The 14,474-nt window shown below is 39.3% G+C and overlaps 1 protein-coding gene across 1 annotated transcript in view; it reads left to right on the plus strand.

Annotated features, from left to right (window-relative positions):
* The window catches only part of LOC120543053 (NXPE family member 4-like), a 177,267-nt gene that overhangs the window by 88,777 nt on the left and 74,016 nt on the right, over positions 1-14,474 (plus strand). The window contains exon 3 of the mRNA XM_039775896.1: positions 2,726-2,767. Coding sequence (XP_039631830.1) covers positions 2,726-2,767 — 42 coding nt within the window. The remainder of the gene's footprint in view (positions 1-2,725; positions 2,768-14,474) is intronic.

The raw sequence follows: 14,474 nt of genomic DNA on the forward strand, positions 1-14,474 counted from the left end.
TGTACTTCAGATATTGCAGCTAACTCTCGCTGCGTACATCAGTCTGCCCAGAGTAGTTTTGTTTTTGGCGGGAGAAGCACAGTTTTCTGATGTGCAAACAACTGTACGTGTTAGAGTATTGTGCCTTGAGTGATACATTTATGCATTGAAACTTACAAATTGTTATATATTGTACCGAGTTCACAAGTGATTCAATTTTGTTTTATACTACAGTATTTCTATTTATTCATACAATTCATAGAGGTAACATAATAAACATTAAATTTTAATTAACAAAAAATATTTAGAAAATGTATTTCTTTTATAGCATAGGTAAATATGGCCCATAAAAAATGACCATCTGGAGATCAGAACTGAAAAAGAAAAGCAGAGACAGCCAACAAACTAGCAAAACAAGAGGGTTCTTTCTGGAAATATATTTGCACCACAAGAAGTGCTTCTCTTCATAGTACAACAAAAATTGGTTGACTATGTACCTAATGTTTTCATTGCCTTATGAATGCTGCTAACACATTTCCAGTTTCAGTGGCAGGTGGAGAACATAGTTTTTCATAATCAAAACTTACTTATCCTCACCAATATTGAAAAATAGACTTGTAGATTTGGCAACAATTTCAATTAAATATGATCTAGCTTTCATACTGGATTTTAAAGATTTAGTGAAACATTTTGTGAAGCAGAAGGCAAAAATAATAATTTTCTTTATAAAAAATAAAAGTCAAGGGTAAGTTGGTCTCGTCCGATGCGAGATGGATGTCTGAAGTGGAGCTTATTTATTTTTCATATTATTTGCTTATTATTCTGAGATATCCTGTATTTATTCAACCCGAGAGGGACCGCTACAGTATATGTAAACACATATAAACATGGCCAACAAGAAGGGGGTCGAAAGAATCGAAGACTAAAGCTACATCCAAGCTGCGATCAGCAAGCCCTAGTTCGAGATACGGCCTCTCAGAGACAGACCTGGATCAGATGGGCGAAAGTACAGACTCCTCGGGACCACGAAAAATTACATTTTTAAACCCGTGAAATTCGCAACTGAACTTTTTCTAAAATAATCGGGGCGACTTTAAAGCAGAATCTGAGATAGCAGCGGCTTACGCGTCATGATCAAACACCGTCAGACCCCGACCAAGATCTTTTATAGTTCCGTTTTGAACGATTATATTTAAGTTAGAGGTGATGGAACTCCTCAGGAAAAAAAAGGAAGATATTATATATGAAGATTGCCACATTCGCGTCTTCCCTGACTTCTCTCCAGCAACAGCTATCAAACGCGCCGCCTTCTATAATATTAAACAGCGGCTACGGCAAGCCAATGTCAAATACGGCCTCCTGTATCCGGCAAAACTGAAAGTGGAATGGCAGGGTCATTTCTATGTTTTCGCTAGCAAGGAGGAGGCAGAAAATGAGTTAAGAAAGCTGATCCGGACTATTCTGATACATAATTGTGAGTCATGGCGGTAAATGATAAAGCTAGGATTAATAATCTACTGTCTGATCTATTTGTTTTAAAATACGGGTTTTTATCAGCATATATTCTCATATTCTTATATTATTATTACTTACTTATTACTTATCATTACTTAGTATTACTAGGGCTAAATGTTTATGTTTTATGATTATGTAATCTATGTGTAATTTATGTCTAATAAAAATGTCAATTTAAATTATTGTTTCCCTTTTCTATGATTTCAGTTTAAAAAATCTTATTTTTAAAATCTTATTTGTAAAACAAGTGGCTCCTTTTTATTTCAAAACATACCAATATACATTAAAGTGGCGTACTAATAAGCTTGGCCTAGGGTGCAAATTAACCTAGCACTGGCACTTTCTATGAGATAAGGGTTGGGAATCAGAAATGCACACAGATAGAAGAATGTGCAAACTCTATACAAATAGGGACTAGACTACAATTTGGACCGTCTCTTCTGGGACAATGCACCATCATGCCATTGGCCTCATATTAATAAATGTTACTTATTACTACCTATACCTATCCAAAAATGAAAAAACTAATGTAAAATAATAATTTTCTTTAAAATAAAAATCTGAAGAATACAAGGTGTCATCTGCTGTTGTGGTAAAGGCGCTATGTAGGCGCTGACCCGACACAGACTGACAGCAGAGGCAAAAAAGGTTTTATTTTTGTCTTCAGCTGTGGGGCACATCTTCCCCTTGTCCCACAGGCCCTACACAGTCCCCAAAACACAACAAAAAAAAAACACCCAAAAACACACTTTTCTTCCTCCACTCCTCCCAGGCAGCTTTGTCGTCCTCCTCCCAACTCTGGCGCCTAGAGTAGTGGCTGCAGGCTACTCTTATAGCACACCCGGAAGTGCTGCAGATGCTTGTTGACCTACTTTGGGCTGCACTTCTGGGTGTGGCTGCATCACAGCCCACATGGGCTCAGGAAGCTGTGCAGCTCCCCCCTGGCGGTGGCCACAGAGACAACAGGAATGTGTTCCATGACTGTGGCTGCAATGCAACCCAGGGGGCTGCCAACAAACATTCTGGCGGACGTAGTGTGCAGCCCATGTCTGCTCCCCCAGATTCCGTGCCAAAGGGGCATCCTGGCCATTCACCACACTGTATATGGTGTAGATAAATCTGATGGGTTTACCCTTTTACTTTTTGATGTTAAAGATTTTGTGTTTAAAACTTAGAATGATGCATGCTTTCTCTCTGCCACTTCATAGGATTATACTTTTTTGTTTTCCAGGTCAACGTTTTTTTGCCATTTCCACAACCAAGGATTTCTAATGTAAGTGAATTGTGATTTAACTTATTTCGAAATTACTCCTCAATTATAAAATCAATGTGAATTAGTTAAAAAAAACTTCTAATTTATTTTTGTATTATTTATCATTGCACATTTTCAGAGATTTACTGTACTTTGTATCAATTTTATTTACATTTTTCAAAAGAGAAACATCCAGGCTTTCAACAGCAAATAATGTTTGTCCAATTCAGGGTGTGCATAATAGATTAGTTGAAAATGCACATAAAATAGTACTAATTAAAAATGAATGAATGAATGAATGAATGATGAGGTTTTAAAATTTTTTCAATGAAAGATTATTACGTTTTTCTCCAGTAGACACTATCCAGCCCAACACAGTTTTTGTTGTTAAAGTAACTGACAAATATGTCATGGCAGCCTATACTACATGTGGTAATTCCACTAATGAGGATGCGATGTTAACAAGTTCATCAGGTTTAACCAGATATCTCTTAAGCAGTAAAACTTTCCATCTTATTCAGAACATTTGCAGATTATCTAATGAATGGGACCAATCCATCTTATCTTGTCTCTGCTGTTTCCAAATAGTCATGGGGTAATGCATAAATATTATGCACTTGCATAAGACAGATATTTAATTTAGAGAAATAGAGTCCGTAAATACTGAAAATTAAAAATAGAAAATTAAATATACTTAAATCTAAATAAGAAGATTAAAAATTAAATAATAAAATCTTAAGTAAGCTAAATTAAAAATAGAGTTGTCGTTTAGAAATCTAAATTTGTCCTTCCAGCTTCCAGTAAGGTAGTTAGCATTACATCAGTTTCCACTTACATTAAAGCTAGCAGTTGTGACAGATAGGGGGCGCTGTCATACCCTTGAATCCTCTGATCAGACACCAGATTAAAGTCCAAATATTATTTATTTTATAACTAGCAAAATACCCGCGCTTCGCAGTGGAGAAGTAGTGTGTTAAAGAAGTCATGAAAAAGAAAAGGAAACATTTTAAAAATAATGTAAGATGATTGTCAATGTAATTGTTTTGTCACTGTTATGAGTGTTGCTGTCATATATATATATATATATATATATATATATATATATATATAGTGATCCCTTGCTGTATGCGCTTTGACTTTGTGGTTTTGCTCTATCGCGATTTTATATGTAAGCATATGTAAATGTATATTGCGGATTTTTAAGCTGATTGATTTCTGCGGACAATGGGTCTTTTAATTTATGGTACATGCTTCCTCAGTTTGTTTGCCCAGTTGATTTCATACAAGGGGCTATTGGCGGATGGCTTAGAAGCTACCCAATCAGAGCACGTATTACATATTAACTAAAACTCCTCAATGCTATAAGATATGCCTCCTGCGTGGTGCTCGATTGTTTGCTTGTCTCTGCCTCTATCTCACCCTCTCTGACATTCTCTGCACCTGACGGAGGGGGTGTGAGCAGAGGTGCTGCTTGCACAGAAGCTGTTTGCCTAGTGGATACGGATGCTCCTCTAAGAAATGCCGCTTTATCGAGGTGCTTCCAAAAGCACACTTATTGATTTTTTGATTGTTTGCTTTAATCTCGCGCTCTCTCTCTCTCTGACGTTCTCTGCGCTTGACGGAGGAGATGTGAGCAGAGGGGCTTTTTGCACAGAGGCTGTTTGCTTAGAAGATACGGACGCTCCTGTAAAAAATGCTGAAAGGCTACCTTCGCATTGATCCTTTCATTGCCGCTGCTTTATCGCGGTGCTTGCATACTTAAAAGCGCAACAGCCCTATTGATTTTTCATTGTTTACTTTACTCTCTCTCTCTGTGTGTTTGCACAGAAGCTGTTTGCTTAGAAGATAGGGACGCTCCTGTAAAAAATGCTGAAAGGCTACCTTCGCATTGATCCCTTCATTGCCGCTGCTTTATCGCGGTGCTTGCATACTTAAAGCGCAACAGCCCTATTGATTTTTCATTGTTTACTTTACTCTCTCTCTGACATTCTCCGCTCCTTACGCGCACTTTGAAGAGGAAGATATGTTTGCATTCTTTTAATTGTGAGAAAGAACTGTCATCTCTGTCTTGTCATGGAGCACAGTTTAAACTTTTGACTAAAGGGTGTTATTTCATGTCTAGAGGGCTCTAATAATGTTAAAAAATGTATTTAGAAGGTCGTAAACAGGTTTTCTATGCTCTAACTGCGAAAATATTAGATTTATAAATAAAGAATCCTACTTAGTGGAAATTCATTTATCTGTCTGGGCGGATTAACCGCGATAAACAAGGGTTTACTGTATAACTGTGCGGAGAATATTTATAAACAGTGTGGGAGAGTTTCTAAGGGCTTAAAATATATAAAAATAATCATACAAACATATGGTTTCTACTTCGCGGATTTTCACCTATCGCGGGGGTTCTGGAACGCAACCCCCGCGATCGAGGAGGGATTACTGTATATATATATACACACACACACACAGACACACACACATATAAACATATATACATATACATATATACATATCTACATATACACATATCTATATATATATACATATACACATCCTACATATATATACATATTGTCACAGATGATCGGGGACACTGCCCGGCTGGGACACCTGGATACTCCCCGAGTTGGACAATACTTTTCCTCGGCCACGAGAGGGCAGCCGCCTGGGACTATTTGGGGGCCACAGGGACAGAGCTGGGACGCTCTGCATGAGAGGACATGGCCACTGCTAGGGACCGCCGGACAATTAGAGAAGCCTGGATGGCAGCACTTCCGCCACACCAGGAAGTGCTGTCGGAAGTAATTCCAAGGTCACCTGGAGGGCTTCCAGGTGCTTTCCTGACACTTCCGCCACACCAGGAAGTGACGTCAAGGGGAGCACCTGGGGCTCATCCGGATCATGATAAAAGGGGAAGCCTCCCTCCAGTAGACGAGCCAGAGTTGAGAGGAAGGAGACGAAGCTTGTGAGGAGGAGAAGGGAGGTTAAAAGAGAGAAAGAGAGAAAGAAGAAGAAGAAGACAGTGGAGAGAGTTGGTGATTGAAGGCATTGTGGTGCGGAAAAATATAAATAAAGAAGTGTGTTTTGGACATTCTGGTGTCGGTCTGTCTGTGTCTGGGGGTACGCTTTCCACAATATATATACACATATCAACATACAGTGCATTCGGAAAGTATTCACAGTGCATCACTTTTTCCACATTTTGTTATGTTACAGCCTTATTCCAAAATAGATTAAATTAATTTTTTTCCTCAGAATTCTACACACAACATCCCATAATGACATTGTGAAAAAGTTTACTTGAGATTTTTGCAAATTTATTAAAAATAAAAAAATTGAGAAAGCACATGTACATAAGTATTCACAGCCTTGAAGCTCCAAATTGAGCTCCGGTGCATCCTGTTTTCCCTGATCATCCTTGAGATGTTTTTGCAACTTAATTGGAGTCCACCTGTGGTAAATTCAGTTGATTGGACATGATTTGGAAAGGCACACACCTGTCTATATAAGGTCCCACAGTTGACAGTTCATGTCAGAGCACAAACCAAGCATGAAGTCGAAGGAATTGTCTGTAAACATCCGAGACAGGATTGTCTTGAGGCACAAATCTGGGGAAGGTTACAGAAAAATTTCTGCTGCTTTGAAGGTTCCAATGAGCACAGTGGCCTCCATCATCCGTAAGTGGAAGAAGTTCGAAACCACCAGGACTCTTCCTAGAACTGGCCGGCCATCTAAACTGAGCGATCGGGGGAGAAGGGCCTTAGTCAGGGAGGTGACCAAGAACCCGATGGTCACTCTGTCCACAGAGCTCCACGGGTCCTCTGTGGAGAGAGGAGAACCTTCCAGAAGGACAACCATCTTTGCAGCAATCCACCAATCAGGCCTGTATGGTAGAGTGGCCAGACAGAAGCCACTCCTTAGTAAAAGGCACATGACAGCCTGCCTGGAGTTTGCCAAAAGGCACCTGAAGGACTCTCAGACCATGAGAAACAAAATTCTTTGGTCTGATGAGACAAAGATTGAAATCTTTGGTGTGAATGCCAGGCATCACATTTGGAGGAAACCAGGCACCACTCATCACCAAGCCAATACCATCCCTACAGTGAAGCATGGTGGTGGCAGCATCATGCTGTGGGGGTGTTTTTCAATGGCAGGAACTGGAAGACTAGTCAGGATAAAGGGAAAGATGACTGCAGCAATGTACAGAGACATCCTGGATGAAAACCTGCTCCAGAGCACTCTTGACCTCAGACTGGGGCGACGGTTCATCTTTCAGCAGGACAATGGCCCTAGGCACACAGCCAAGATATCAAAGGAGTGGCTTCAGGACAGCTCTGTGAATGTCCTTGAGTGGCCCAGCCAGAGCCCAGACTTGAATCCGATTGAACATCTCTGGAGAGATCTTAAAATGGCTGTGCACCGACGCTTCCCATCCAACCTGATGGAGCTTGAGAGGTGCTGCAAAGAGGCATGGGCGAAACTGGCCAAGGATAGGACAGCCGTGGCATGGCCAAATGGGGAGGCAGCTAGATGGATGAGGTCTCCAGGACTCTAAAAATATCCAAACCTAATTATGTCATATCATCTACTGTTAAACCGTACTTCTAAAATTTTTATTATTATGCTGTCTTAAGGAATTGTTCTGTTCTGTATATTGTATTGTACTGACCCCCTACTTTTGACACCCACTGCACGCCCAACCCACCTGGAAAGGGGTCTCTCTTTGAACTGCCTTTCCCGAGGTTTCTTCCATTTTTCCCTACAAGGTTTTTATTGGGAGTTTTTCCTTGTCTTCTCAGAGAGTCAAGGCTGGGGGGCTGTCAAAAGGCAGGGCCTGTTAAAGCCCATTGCGGCACTTCCTGTGTGATTTTGGGCTATACAAAAATAAACTGTATTGTATTGTATTGTATAGGTGTGCCAAGCTTGTGGCATCATATTCAAAAAGACTTGAGGCTGTAATTGCTGCCAAAGGTGCATCGACAAAGTATTGAGCAAAGGCTGTGAATACTTGTGTACATGTGATTTCTCAGTTTTTTTATTTTTAATAAATTTGCAAAAACCTCAAGTAAACTTTTTTCATGTTGTCATTATTATGAATTTAATCCATTTTGCAATAAGGCTGTAACATAACAAAATGTGGAAAAAGTGATGCGCTGTGAATACTTTCCGGATGCACTGTATATATACACATACATATACACACATACATACACACACATATATACATATATACATATACACATACATACATACAGATATATACACACATACACAAACATATATATATATATATATATATATATATATATATATACACACATACATACATACACACACACATATATATATATATATACACACACAGACACATATATATATATACAGATCTACATATATATACATATCTACATATATACACACACATACAGTGGGATGCAAAAGTTTGGGCAACCTTGTTAATAGTCATTATTTTCCTGTATAAATCGTTATTTGTTACGATAAAAAATGTCAGTTAAATATATCATATAGTAGACACACACAGTGATATTTGAGAAGTGAAATGAAGTTTATTGGATTTACAGAAAGTGTGCAATAATTGTTCAAACAAAATCAGGCAGGTGCATAAATTTGGGCACCACAAAAAAGAAATGAAATCAATATTTAGTAGATCTGCCTTTTGCAGAAATTACAGCCTCTAAACGCTTCCTGTAGGTTCCAATGAGAGTCTGGATTGTGGTTGAAGGTATTTTGGACCATTCCTCTTTACAAAACATCTCTAGTTCATTCAGGTTTGATGGCTTCCGAGCATGGAGAGCTCTCTCTTTAACTCACACCACAGATTTTCAATTATATTCAGGTCTGGGGACTGAGATGGCCATTCCAGAACGTTGTACTTGTTCCTCTGCATGAATGCCTTAGTGGATTTTGAGCAGTGTTTCGGGTCGTTGTCTTGTTGAAAGATCCCCCGGCGCAGCTTCAGCTTTGTCACTGATTCCTGGACATTGGTCTCCAGAATCTACTGATACTGAGTGAAATCCATGCGTCCCTCAACTTTGAGAAGATTCCCAGTCCCTGCACTGGCCACACAGCCCCACAGCATGATGGAACCACCATCATATTTTACTGTAGATAGCAGGTGTTTTTCTTGAAATGCTGTGTTCTTTTTCCTCCATGCATAACGCCCCTTGTTATGCCCAAATAACTCAATTTTAGTTTCATCAGTCCACAGCACCTTATTCCAAAATGAAGCTGGCTTGTCCAAATGTGCTTGAGCATACCTTAAGCGGCTTTGTTTGTGCTGTGGGCGGAGAAAAGGCTTCCTCTGCATCACTCTCACATACAGCATCTCCTTGTGTAAAGTGCGCGAATGGTTGAGCGATGCACAGTGACTCCATCTGCTGCAAGATGATGTTGTAGGTCTTTGGTGCTGGTCTGTGGGTTGACTCTGACTGTTCTCACCATTCGTCGCTTCTGTCTATCCGAAATCTTTCTTGGTCTGCCACTTCGATCCTTAACTTGAACTGAGCCTGTGGTCTTCCATTTCCTCAACATGTTCCTAACTGTGGAAACAGACAGCTTAAATCTCTGGGACAGCTTTTTGTATCCTTCCCCTAAACCATGATGGTGAACAATCTTTGTCTTCAGGTCATTTGAGAGTTGTTTTGTGACCCCCATGTTGCTACTCTTCAGAGAAAATTAAAGGAGGAGGGAAACTTACAATTGACCCCCTTAAATACTCTTTCTCATTATAGGATTCACCTGTGTATGTGGGTCAGGGGTCACTGAGCTTACCAAGCCAATTTGAGTTCCAATAATTAGTTCTAAAAGTTTTGGAATCAATAAAATGACAACGGTGCCCAAATTTATGCACCTGCCTGATTTTGTTTGAACAATTATTGCACACTTTCTGTAAATCCAATAAACTTCATTTCACTTCTCAAATATCACTGTGTGTGTCTCCTATATGATATATTTAACTGACATTTTTTATCGTAACAACCAACGATTTATACAGGAAAATAATGACTATTAACAAGGTTGCCCAAACTTTTGCATCCCACTGTATATATATACATATCCACATATATATACACATATATATTGTGGTCCCCGGCCGTGGCTGGAGCCCGGCCCAGGACGCCCAGGAGGACCAGAGGAGGGCTTGTGCCTCCTCCAGACCGAGAGGGGGCGTCCGTCCTGGTATATTGGGGCCTCGGGTAAAAGGCTTGGAAGCCCAGCCCTGTAGGGACCCGTGGCCACCGCCAGGCGGCGCCCCAGTGCCTGATTATCCCAGGAGCCCGGCACTTCCGCCACATTAGGAAGTGCCGGGGGGAAGACGACAGGGGACACCCAGACGGCTTCCGGGTGCGCAGCCGGCACTTCCGCCACACGGGGGTGTGTCCGCTGGAGATTGCCGGGAAGCAGCTGGAGCCCATCCGGGTTCCTATAAAAGGGGCCGCCTCCCTCCAGTCAGCAGTGGATGTCGGGTGGAAGAGGACAGAACTGGAGAGAGGACGGGAGGCGGTCGAGAAAGGCAGAGAAACTGTGTGGCCTGGACATTGGGGGAATCGGTGCAAGAGGCACTGGGGTTTGTGAGCACGTTAAATTTGTAAATATTGTAAATAAACAGGGTGTTGGGTGAAACTATGTTGTCTGTCTGTGTGTGTCGGGTCCAAGTTCACAATATACATATCTACATATATATATATACTGTATATAGCAAAATCCCCGCGCTGCTCTCACTGTTCTCAGTGAATTTCTTAACAGCGGTAGCATTGAATTATCAATTACTAGACAAAAAAAAACATATAAACCCAAACAAAATGTAACAATATACAAGAGGTGGGAAACTATGGTTGAAATAAAATAGTTGTTTTACTTTTATTTAGGAAACAAATATGTCGATGAGGTAAGCAAAATTTACTTGACAAAATTTCTTAAAATAAACAAAATCTTAAATACAAATGTTTTGATGAGTCAATAAATCTTACAAATAGGAAAAAAATAACACTATATAAATTATATAAATATTTTCACTTGCATTGATTTTATTTTTTGCAGTGTGAATCCAAAAATGTATCTAAATATATATAAAAATACACAGTGTGTAACAGTCATTATAGTCAGAGTTTGGTGTTCTGGATAATGTCTTTCCAAAGCAAACACAAAGAAGGATCTCACTGCTTTGGTTATGGCCTTTTCCTTTCCTTGATCACTTCCAAAATGGTTATTGTTATGCCCTTCACTTTTTAGAATGGCTTTGGCTTTTCCTTCTCAGTGACGAGATGAGAACAGAAATATTGCTTTGCTTAGAAAGCAAGCAGTTTTCAGAGTTTACTTTTTAAAATTGTCTTCTGGTTATCCTGCCAATCACAAAACTTAAAATGTACGTTTAAATCATTATTTTATCTTGCTTTGTAATATAAATTTCCATGCAAAGTGCTTTCCGATCATTATCAATCAATTGCTCTGTAGCTTTGTTTACCCAAAATTACCAAAGCTCTGCAGCTTTTGTTTGCTTTATAGGATTCAGGCAATAGCTTGACACGTTGAAATTATTTCTCAGACAAAATATCATCGTTTTTAAAAGCTTTAGTAAAATTTCAAAGTAAAAGAGTTCAACACAAAAATGGAGAAATTTTGATATAGCAAAGTAAATATAAGTTCTTGTTTATGAAAAGTTCTGTTTAAAGCTTATATCTTGCTTCATTCTTTATGTTTTTTCATACAGTCGAACAATTTCTTGTTCATACAGTTGAACAATTTCTAAATGGTCACAAAACTGTATGCCTATGTCATTTACAACCTGCAAATGGGTCTTTCAGTCCATGCTAGCAATGTGCCTATTCCAAACTGACTTAAATAACACACTGTATTACAGATATAGCTAAGAAGGTTCTCTCATGTTAACTTACAAGGGATAAAAGGTTATACCATAGTCTATAGCTATGAAAGAAAATTATATTTTATTCAAATTAAAGAAACACTAATATGAGTTAAACTTAAAGCATTAACCTTCTAAAATTGGCTCTTACATGCTCTATATACCATCTTTCACATTAAAAAATGGGCACAGCTGAATGTCTGATACTGATCATATTTACTCAAACACTCATAATCATTATACCAAGTGAGATGGCATTCATTAGAATGCCTGTATATTTAAACAAAAACTAAATAGCAGCATATGTGCATATTCAGCTTCAAAATCTTTTTTTTTTTTTGACAAATTAGAATCATGTGTCATCTGTTTTGTAAGAAAATTGAGTAAGTGAATTCTGAATACAGATGGATGAATGAATGGACATTATAAAGAAAAAAATTGCATATTTTAACTCAACTACTTTGCTCAAGCTGATTTCAATGTCTTTAATTGGCAAGCTAAGTGGTGACATAAAAGATGGAGTACAAAAGGTTGATGAAGGTTTTCAAAGGTGGTTGCTGCCTCCAGGCCGTCTCATCTTAAGCCACCATTATCATTTCACATATTTTTCTCCTTCCCTCTTTCTTTCTAATCAGCATATTCACACAACACACAAGCACATGTCACCCACCACCACCACCACTCCAAGAGGAAAAAAAAAAACAGCCAGGGAAAGACTGAGATAAAGAAGATGCACACAGTAGAATACAGAACTGTCCCTTGGCATAGAGGGGGAATGATTTTAGGCATTAGGACAGAGGTAAGGTCAAGTATGATGACTTCCTATGGGCATCTGCCAAAGATAATGAATACGTTCTGTCCATCATGAAATATTGCAAATACGAGGTGTGGCAAAAAAGTAATGAGACTGGCAACACTGCAAGTGATCTGGCAACGCTGCGCTGTTGTCCTTGATAGAGCACGTGTATCAGTACCCTCCCATAGCTCAGTGCGAGTTTCAACTCCTTCCGTTAACTACGTGATTTTTGTGACTTCTATTAGCGAAGTTGTGTTTTTGGTTGTGCGTCACGCAAAATGGAACAGCGGAATTTGGAGCAACGTTGTGCCATTAAACGGCAAGTGTGACGTTTGAAAAGTTAAAACAGGCCTATGGGGAACATTCTTTATCCCGAGCTCAAGTTTTTCGCTGGCACAAATCATTTTTGGAAGGCAGAAAACACGTTGAAGATGAACACCGTTCAGGAGGACTTCAACGAAAACCAATGAAAACATCGAACGTGTGAACACTCTTGTGAGATCAGACCGTCATTTAACATTAAGAATGTTGAGTGAACAATTAAATTAACAAATAAACAGATTTACTGTTCATCAAATTTTGACTGAACATTTGCACATGTGAAAGGTCTGTGCCAAAATGGTGCCGAAAAACTGCCCTCTCGATAACAGAATTTTTGACCTCAAAAGGCATTCCTGTGGTTCCCCAGCCCCCCTTATTCATCTGACCTCAGTCCGTGTGACTTTTTCCTTTTTCCTAAACTGAAAAATGTCCTCAAAGGAAGTCATTTTGGGACTTTAGAAAACATCCAAAAGAGTGTAACGGACATGCTGAAGACTATACCGATTTCCAGCGCTGCTACCAACAGTGGGAACAACGTCTCCATCGGTGTGTAGCTGCCCAAGGGAACTACTTTGAAGGGGATAACATTGATGTTTGAAAAAAATAAAAACTTTGGTAAATAAAAAATCAGTCTCATTACTTTTCTGCCACACCTCGTATTCATACACAGCATAAAAATATCCATGAAAAAATTTCCAACAGCAGTCTTCTCTCTGTATATGATGTGTGAGTCACTGTCCTACACCCGGGAGAAGACTCTGAGTCTAAAGGCATCAAGAACACTAACTTTCCAATTAAAACAGGAACAGTCAGGGTATTTATTCAAATGCGAGGTACTACTTCAATACACACAGACACAGCAAATGACCAGGGACGGGGCCAGGTCAGTGGCCGGGTTATAATGTCCCCTGCATCATCCATCGTGTGACAGGCGTGTTATATGGAGAGGCTATGAACTTATAGATGCCTCGGTGGCACTGAGGACCTATGGTTGTCTCACCAATGGACAAGCAACCCTCTAAGAATATGTTGAGACTGTTGGGGAGGGTCTCAAAAGAGTTACAAAATCTCACAATATGCAAGAAAGACATAGATTTATGGGAAACTTGATAAATCAATCAAAAGCTGGAGGAAGGAGAAATACGCAGAATATTAGAACAGTGGAGAATTAGAACCCTTAACAACTTATTTTGAAAAAACAGCAAGGATCTACCATGCTAGCGATTCCCAAACCTTTCTAAGCAAAGGTTCCCAAGATGTTGTTCCATCTTGTCAGTGCCCCACCCTATAATAAAGCCAATACTGCAAGGCAGAGCATGATCTTATTTCTTGGTTACTGCTAACAGTACTCACACAGCATGGTTTAGTATAATACATGTAGCAGACCTATCAATCAAAGCAAATGCTTAAATACGACAGGCTAATGATGAATGTGTGATGTGTGACATCTCTAGGCTAGGTTTTCTCAACATTTTTAAATTAATTATTTTTTAATGTAAGAACAGTAGTGTGGTTTGATGATGTATGAAAAATATAGAAAGGCTAGATGTTCATATGTTCTACCTACAAAAATGATACAGTTACATATGAATTCAGATAAAAAAAGAAGCCAAAAGTTACAAACAACTTAAATATTGACTGACTGCACCTGAGACAGAAACACAACAAAGAGAGGGAGAGAAACTCGGCATTCACCTATTAAGATGGTATTTCACAAAAATCCATCGGCT

Source organism: Polypterus senegalus, chromosome 13, assembly GCF_016835505.1.
Source record: "Polypterus senegalus isolate Bchr_013 chromosome 13, ASM1683550v1, whole genome shotgun sequence".
NCBI classification, from domain to species: domain Eukaryota; kingdom Metazoa; phylum Chordata; class Cladistia; order Polypteriformes; family Polypteridae; genus Polypterus; species Polypterus senegalus.